Here is an 8,211-nt window from a genome sequence, read left to right as displayed (position 1 = left end):
AGACATTCTGCATACATCAAATATCATGACACAGCAAATGGTCTGTTTATTGTTTGGATACTGCTTTAAAAATATGAGTTTGTTTAAGGATAAAACAACGTGTGCAGCTTGTAATTGCATAAATGCTGACATTTCATGTTGAAGGTTTAATTGAAATCATTCCCCTTTTAATAATCTCCATTTTATTTAGATCCAAGGTTGTTCACTGTCATTTCTAAAAGAATATGCAGTAATAAAAGAGCATATTTGTGTTTCCTTATCCTTATTAGTAAATCATTAAAAGCTTTACACTCTTATTCTATTTTTAATATACAGATAAAGTAAGATGCAGTCGCTCTGGATAAAACACAATTCATCCATGATTTTTAGAAACCACTTGTGCCATCTGGTGGACAAAAAAGATTAACATTAAAAGCAGAGCATGGACAATAAAACAATACACATTAATGCAGAAAATAAGAATATACAAATTATATAATTTGACAAAGAAACAACAAAGAAAATTGCTGTACATTAGCTGTAAACAAAAGTCACATTTACAGTGGTGTTATATAAGGCTGTTGTTCAGGGGCCCAATCACCACCACATATCTCCACATATACAGTATATCTACATAGAGGGCATTGAACTGGTTTAATGAAAATTCTTTCAACATCTTTCAGCAAGGATGAAAATTAAAGTTGTCCTACACCACATTTGGTGTTTAATGTTTAATGACTATATTTCCCTGAGAGTCCTGTGTGAAAAGCATCTCTGGCCCTGGATCGGAGTTCTCTTCCATTTCCAGTGGTATAACAGATGGGATGCTCGGATGCTCTCTGCCCTCAAGGGAATTAGTTTGGTCTTTCAGTGGAAGTCTAGACAGTTTGCTGCGATGTGCGATCACCCGAAAGCCTTCAGAGTCCTGAGTAAACAACCTGCCCAGTGAGTCTTCATCATTTTCTTGATCCTCTCTGATTGACTTTTTAGGGGTCAAACAAAGTTTTCTATTAAAATCTGAAGAAGGTTTTGTTGGGCTGGAGCACACGCGATACTTAAAAGGTGAAAGTGCAGTGCTGTGTCTCGATGATGTCGGTCTGCTATTTTCTTTATCCTCCCTTTTCACAGGTGACCCCTGATTCTTCTGCTGGAATAGTTCTGGCTCTTTGTAAGTCTTTACGAGATGTTTTATCGTGTTTTGGATCTTGGTGCTTGACCTTGGAGTTAAAAACGAATCTCTCGTCTCTGTCTCACTTTGGCCTTTTACCGGTTCCTGAGTATTCATATCTTCTGTAGAGAGAAAAGTATCATTGCTGATCTCTCCACAAATGCCAATACTCTCATGAGAACATTGGTGTGTCTGATCCCTGTGAAGCAGACGTTCAGGGATGTTGTCACTCCCGTTACCACACGTCATGGCTTTGATGCTGCCTGCTGATGCATTTGTTATATTATCAATTTTAATATTCTCACAAGGTCTCCTCTTTCCTTCTGGCTCACTCTCTTCTGACTTATATCCCCAAATCAAATGTAAAAACTGCTGCTCTTTATCATCACCATAGTTACAGACTTCGCCTGACAAACTCTTAATATCTTCCCCATGTTCCTGTGTATGTCTAAGAGAGGAACGCCTGCATAAGTCGTCTAGTTTGGAAGGCGATTCAAATATCTCACGCTTTCGTTTAGTCCCCATTTGTTCTTCAGGAAGGAGAGTAGAAGACATTCCTGAAGGCCATGGAGAGCTGTAGTCCTTTGCATCTAAGGGCAAGACATTACTTTTATTGTCAATAAGCATTCTTATGAAGGTGGTACAGGTGAAATAAAGCCACCATATTCATCTGACTTACCTCTTCCCTTTTTACTCTGTGGTGGAAAGAATGAGGAGATTCTGCTCTGTTTTGTCACAGGCATTTCCATCTTGGTTTGGGTAAAATTCAGAGCCACTGCCACGCTGTAACCTCCAGACCGAGCCAGCGGATTCAGGAGTTTGGATATCGGTCGTGTCAGATTCTGTCATAAAGAAAGCTTTTAAAAAAAGTTTCACATGAAAGGTGCTACAATTTAACTTGGCTCAGGATCTACTGGCACACTTTCTTTACCCCACCTATCGTCTTTCCTGTTTTACTGTGCAATTTATGAGCTCCCATTCGAATTGACCCAGACTGTTTAGACTGCTTATAAAAAAAAAAAGATGTATATCTGAAAGCCATTGTTTTAGTTTCACCTTTTTAGTCAACTTGTTTCCAACACGTTTACATATATTGCACTTATTTTTGTAATATTTGATATAATAAAGAATATACATAATAAACATAAGAATAGAGTTATCAGCCTGTTTGACTATAAGGTAAATGTAAGGTCCATAAATTAACGTAAAAGAAAAATCTTTGGATTAAAAAGTCATCGAAAAGTTAAACCGCATGCACCTTCCCAGGTATGAGATACATACTAAAGATACAAAACAAGCAACTTGTGTTTGCATCAAATAGAGTTAGAAATAGAGTTTAAAATCAGTGTGAAATTAAAACTTACTCTCTGTTTCTTTGCTCTTAATTCAGCAGCATCCAGCCAAACTCCACACTCCTCCTCTGGGGATCTAGAGGTCTTATTTTTACAGCTTTTCATCTTCAATTCTATTCCAGTTCTACACTGTGAGCAATTCTACCCCAGCAGTTCTACACTGTGAGCAATTCTACCCCAGCAGTTCTACACTGTGAGCAATTCTACCCCAGCAGTTCTACACTGTGAGCAATTCTACCCCAGCAGTTCTACACTGTGAGCAATTCTACCCCAGCAGTTCTACACTGTGAGCAATTCTACCCCAGCAGTTCTACACTGTGAGCAATTCTACCCCAGCAGTTCTACACTGTGAGCAATTCTACCCCAGCAGTTCTACACTGTGAGCAATTCTACCCCAGCAGTTCTACACTGTGAGCAATTCTACCCCAGCAATTCTACACTGTGAGCAATTCTACCCCAGCAATTCTACACTGTGAGCAATTCTACCCCAGCAGTTCTACACTGTGAGCAATTCTACACTGTGCACTTTAACAGAAGAATATTCTCTCTTAACCGTGTTACTCCTTCTCAAAAATGGCTCTTAATCTGCCTAAATACAGAGTAAGAGTAGTAGTACTAGTAACAGTAGTAATACTAGTACTAGTCTTGCCATGTAAACAACCTCCTTGTGCTGAGTTTCTACAAACAGCCAGTTTATTTTCGCGCCCAGTATTTGTATGGAAGTAAACGGGTTGCCAGGTGTTTCATAATTAAACCGCACGAATACTCCTAATAATCTAACTTAATTTCCTTTTCGGGGTAAAATTTCTTTTTAAAGTTGTTAAAGATTGCAGGTTAAACTAGCATAGATTCCAGTAGTTAATATAATACTTAATAAAAGTTCAGTGTATTATTTGGTCGAATTATAGAAGACTTATTACAAAAATTACAGGGAAAGAAAACTCAGTAAGGAAGTCTATGGAGAGTTTGCTTTATGGAGAGCACATGAGCTCTTTAAACGTTTTAGGTGAATAAGTTGTTCACAAGGACTAAAGTCTGTGGCCTTTGGGAAAAGCTGAACTTTGTAATGATGGAAAACGAAACACTGAATTACTGAAATATTGAAATACTGGCAACCAGAAACACTTCCCTCCGTTCACGAGAAAGGATGTGACGTACTAATTCAGCGACGAAACCGTAGGCTTTGGACGTAAACAAAGATTGAATCGAGTTGTATTTTTTCACTAATAGTTCGACTTTAATAGAATACGTTATTCTGTTTAATCAAGTAGCTGAATTTATATTTTAATAAAGTCTAAAATCCAGGTAAGTGAAGCACCGTGAAGCTAATCATGTTAGCTATTTGCTATATTATCTTGTTTTATGCTATGCTAATACTATGCTATCTGATACAGTTGAACACATTATTGGGATAAACTGCGTTCATAACCTACAATATATAATTTAAGAATATATTTTGAGACATATAATTCTATACTAAAGTGTCTAAATGTCTTCTTTTATCGTGTTCGGAGTAAACGGATTGTGTCACTGTGTATTTCCGCAATCCAGATGTGTGTTAATCGCTTATGGACAGAAAAGATCTCAGATCTAACAGCACATTTGTTTCACATGATTACTTACGTCCTTCGTTAAACAAACTATAAGCCCTGTGTGTTTAGAGATCATGAGTATAAGAAGTGTACAATCACTGGAGTTTTCTTCAGAACAACTGTTAATAATATTTTGGTGTTAATTAACTAAAGGTGCGGACAAACTTGGGATTGTCATCATGTTTCATGGGATACCTGCTTCAGGAGGGTCGGGAGGAAGTAAGTTTAATGATCATTTGTATTAACTAAGACTACAATCATCACTGTATTTCAACTACAAGAAACATTTGACGTTTCAGAATGTCTGGCTTTCGTGGATTGTTGTTGTTGTTGTTGTTGTTTTCCACGCCTAAAACCATCAAAGAAAATACATGAGGAAAAAAGAAAGATATGCGAACAGAGAAGTGAAACAGTAGTCTATTGCACCACATCACATTATTACACACCTAACCAGAAGATGAAACCTAGAGGCAGAAGGAATAGAATAACATACAGAAGATTTCTGCTCTCTGTAGAATACCTAACATCCACCAAAAATGTGGTTGTCGATCATTTTTTTATGCTTACCAATATTTAATTTTACTTTCTTATTTTATTTCGACAAGCTCCAGCCAATAAGCCCGAATTATACGAGGTAAGCGTAAATTTATAAAAGGAACCATTAAAATACTTTACATGATTAACCCTGTAACCTGATTTAACTGCTGTTTTGTAGGAAGTGAAGCTATACAAAAATGCCAGGGAACGGGAAAAGTAAGTACTAACGCTTTTTTGTATGTTATAAAGCTTTGTAAGTTTGTAAAATTAAATATGGACTGCTTGAGTGTAGTGTGTTAAATGAGTCTGATGATGAATGTCTTGGACTGTGTTTAAAGGTATGACAACATGGCTGAGCTGTTTGCTGTGGTAAAAACACTCCAAGCCTTAGAGAAAGCGTACATTAAGGACTGCGTGACTCCTAATGAGTATGTTATGTACTTCCTTTTTTTTTTTTTTTAATGATTGACGTCACACTGTTCAGACTTTATTAATTTACATTTATAAATGTCTCCCTCTTTCAGATACACAGGTGCCTGCTCCAGGTTGCTTGTGCAGTACAAAGCTGCCTTCAAACAGGTCCAAGCATCAGATGTTGGTTCAATCGATGACTTTTGTAGGAAATACAGGGTAATTCTTTGCTCTTTCATGACCACAGTTTTTGTAAGATAACAGTTGTTTCCTTTATTACTGTATCCTCATTTCTGCATTTATATTCATGATATAAACAGATTTAAAAGTAGTGCCACTCTTTTATTTGATATGAAATATCCACAAAAAAATTCACATTGATATAAAATATATATGGTGTGAACTAACTAACTAATATCCTTCCTTACTGTTAAAGCTCGACTGTCCACTAGCAATGGAGAGAATAAAAGAAGACAGACCAATTACTATCAAGGACGACAAGGGCAATCTGAATCGCTGCATTGCGGACATTGTATCTGTGGGTGTTTTTTTTTTTCCTTAATCCTATTACAGCTTTGTATTTATTATATATCAGTACCTCTGCTTGGATAAATGCCGTAGACCTAGAGATTTTCAGTAGTTCCAGCAGTTCCGTTTTGTACACTGTTTTGTGCCAAGCCACAATTCATTAAATTACATGATCCCACTCTCGATGCCCACTTATATTCTGTGGCTTCTGCTTCAAAATATTTTTCCAGATGTTAATTGTTCAACCATTTATTGGATATTTTTTTAAGTTATGTCCATCCTGCTTGAACAGAAGCTTCGGAATCGATCATTAGTCACATTATTATTCTTGATGTAATGTATTCATGTCTACTGACAGATGACCTTTTACTTTATTTATAATGATTGTGTGGATAAGTGCTTCAACTCTGATGATTTTTTTTATTATTATTATTTACTAGCTTTTCATCACCGTCATGGACAAACTGAGGCTGGAGATTCGAGCCATGGATGAGGTATTTTACACTTTGTGGCTTATACAAGAGAATTTAAAAACACAGGCAGTTCCAGTTAAACTTTCAGGAACATCTTTGCTTACTGGTGTGTATTTCAGATTCAGCCTGACCTTCGGGAACTGATGGAGACGATGAACAGAATGAGCAACATGCCACCAGATTCAGAGGCCAAAGACAAAGTCAATCTTTGGTAAACATAAATTTTTTTTATTTCAATTATTATGAGAAGTACAGATAAATCAATTTTGTTTATTTGCTCAAACAAGACTTGGATTTTACTTTAGCACTTAGAGCTAAGCGGTTAAATCTTTCTTTTTAAACATGTGCCTTAAACAATCACTCTGATTTGCTGATTATCACAAATAGTATGCCTCACTTTAATCTGTAACGATAAACAGAACCTTGCTATGAAGCTGAAGACCACCTTTAACAACTGGAGTGTCCTACATCCTGAAATTTCAATATAGATGTGTCTCTAGTTGAGTCTTTCCTCTGACCTTTTTCTCTTCAGGTTGACTACACTGAGCAGCATGTCTGCCTCTGACGAGCTGGACGACTCACAAGTTCGTCAGATGCTTTTTGACCTGGAGTCTGCCTACAATGCCTTCAATCGCTTCTTACACTCATCCTAAACACCGGTTCTTCTACCAGAACTCACTTTTTTGTAAAATAGTTCCCTTATTGCTCTTAACCAGAATTCTCTCTTGTGATTCAGAACGCCGGTGTTTGGAACTATAGTGACTCCCTGTGATCATACTGAGATATGGTGTTGAATATCTTTATACTGAAGAGTGAATATGTCTATTAATTTTAATTCACCTCTTTTCCCTACTTCTCACTTCTAACTTGAATTTAACAAACAACTATTTCTTTATAGCCCTGTTTCTTATCTTTGAGCTTCATGCACCCTCTTGACAGAAGCCTCGTATATTCATGTTTTTGAGAACACAACACGTTAGTTCATGGGTTAGTTAGTTCATGGGATAAGCATACGTTGGACATTTTTATCAATCACTAAAAAATTGGAATTTGATTTTTAATGTACTTGCCTTCTGTCATCATAATTTGACATTTTGCAGTAAAACAGTAATCATTTGTGTAACCGACCTCTTGATAGAAAAAAGAGTGTTAAAATTCATAAAAAATATATTGTTTTAACTTTAATGTATTGTGTGTAGTGTTTGTCATAACACATTATTATTATTATTATTATTATTATTATTATTATTATTGCTAATATTTGTTAATCCCTCTCTGAATTTATGATGGGTTCATGATGTTCCTTTTGGAAAAATTGGTTTCGCTGTATTCTTATTTTGTCATATTTAATAAAGTATCATTCTTGGGCGAGGACAACATGTTCTGAGATGTTATTCCATATTGGGCAAAGATACTCTTAATGCAGTCTAGGTCCACAGTTTGTTTATCTGATCATCACACCCATACTGTATATGCTTGTTGAACAGCACATTCCAGATTTAGTTCAATTGCTGTTATAAAAGCCTCCACACTTCTGGTAAGACTTTTTACTAGGTATTAGAGTGTGAATGTGGGGATTTATGTTCATTTAGCCAGAAGCGCTTTAGTTTAATATCAATGACTTTTAAAGAGTCATTGAGTGTTCCAGTTCATCTCAAACGTGATCAGTGGCATTGATTCAGAGTCAGGGCTCAGTGCAGGACACTAGAGATCTTCCACTTCAACCTCAAACCATGTCTTCATGGAGCTCACAGGGATACGACTCTGTAATGATCCTGAGACATCTAGAGATGGTCCAGCTCCAGTTAGACTCTGCTATACTAAAGAGGAGATGCCAACTCCATGTGGTCTTTGAGGTCAACAATCTCCTCATCAATACAACATTTATCAGACTGTATATTTATAATCACACCCTCCAGTGTCCCCTATATAAGGATTTGCTTACTTTGCTTACTAAAACTGCCAGTCACAGGAACAGTTTCTTTCCCCAGGCAATCACCCTGATTAACAACTCACCATAAATATATTCCCCCACTACATTGTCTCGTATAGTCCGTATTGTCTTGTTTTGTCTAATCCAAGCTAAATGTATAGTATAGTGTTATTTATTTCTGTATTGTCTCATATAGTCCGTATTGTCTTGTTTTGTCTAGTCCACGCTAAATGTATAG

The 8,211-nt window shown here is 36.5% G+C and overlaps 2 protein-coding genes across 2 annotated transcripts; one reads left to right on the top strand and one right to left on the bottom strand.

The window, feature by feature from the left end:
• Positions 1 to 16: 16 nt before the first annotated feature.
• LOC132864219 (aurora kinase A- and ninein-interacting protein) lies at positions 17 to 3,217 on the bottom strand. The gene is made up of 4 exons (XM_060897534.1): positions 2,937 to 3,217; positions 2,512 to 2,615; positions 1,827 to 1,989; positions 17 to 1,737 (listed from the first exon to the last, which is right to left on the bottom strand). Exons 2-4 carry the CDS (start codon positions 2,602 to 2,604, stop codon positions 704 to 706), a joined length of 1,290 nt encoding a protein of 429 aa, XP_060753517.1. The 5' UTR covers positions 2,605 to 2,615; positions 2,937 to 3,217; the 3' UTR covers positions 17 to 703.
• A 430-nt stretch (positions 3,218 to 3,647) lies between these two features.
• Positions 3,648 to 7,417, top strand: vps28 (VPS28 subunit of ESCRT-I). Its single transcript, XM_060857120.1, has 10 exons — positions 3,648 to 3,805; positions 4,245 to 4,310; positions 4,697 to 4,725; positions 4,807 to 4,844; positions 4,967 to 5,056; positions 5,153 to 5,258; positions 5,476 to 5,577; positions 6,008 to 6,061; positions 6,160 to 6,251; positions 6,573 to 7,417. The coding sequence occupies exons 2-10, from the start codon at positions 4,271 to 4,273 to the stop codon at positions 6,691 to 6,693; spliced, it is 672 nt and encodes a 223-aa protein (XP_060713103.1). The 5' UTR covers positions 3,648 to 3,805; positions 4,245 to 4,270; the 3' UTR covers positions 6,694 to 7,417.
• The last annotated feature ends 794 nt before the right edge of the window (positions 7,418 to 8,211 follow it).

Source organism: Tachysurus vachellii, chromosome 21 (genome assembly GCF_030014155.1).
Source record: "Tachysurus vachellii isolate PV-2020 chromosome 21, HZAU_Pvac_v1, whole genome shotgun sequence".
Classification (NCBI taxonomy): domain Eukaryota; kingdom Metazoa; phylum Chordata; class Actinopteri; order Siluriformes; family Bagridae; genus Tachysurus; species Tachysurus vachellii.
The sequence above is the reverse complement of the archived record's forward strand: the minus strand, read 5'-3'. Positions and strand labels throughout refer to the sequence as shown.

Bases quoted from the DNA above. Each gene is read 5' to 3' on its own strand.
- LOC132864219 (XM_060897534.1), bottom strand. From the start codon at position 2,604: ATGAAAAGCTGTAAAAATAAGACCTCTAGATCCCCAGAGGAGGAGTGT. The intron at 1,990-2,511 runs GTAAGTTTTAAT...TCTTTATGACAG, and splicing joins TAAGAGCAAAGAAACAGAGA to AATCTGACACGACCGATATC. The intron at 1,738-1,826 runs GTAAGTCAGATG...TCTTGCCCTTAG, and splicing joins ACAGAGTAAAAAGGGAAGAG to ATGCAAAGGACTACAGCTCT.
- vps28 (XM_060857120.1), top strand. From the start codon at position 4,271: ATGTTTCATGGGATACCTGCTTCAGGAGGGTCGGGAGGAA. The intron at 4,726-4,806 runs GTAAGCGTAAAT...GCTGTTTTGTAG, and splicing joins ATAAGCCCGAATTATACGAG to GAAGTGAAGCTATACAAAAA. The intron at 5,578-6,007 runs GTGGGTGTTTTT...ATTATTTACTAG, and splicing joins GCATTGCGGACATTGTATCT to CTTTTCATCACCGTCATGGA.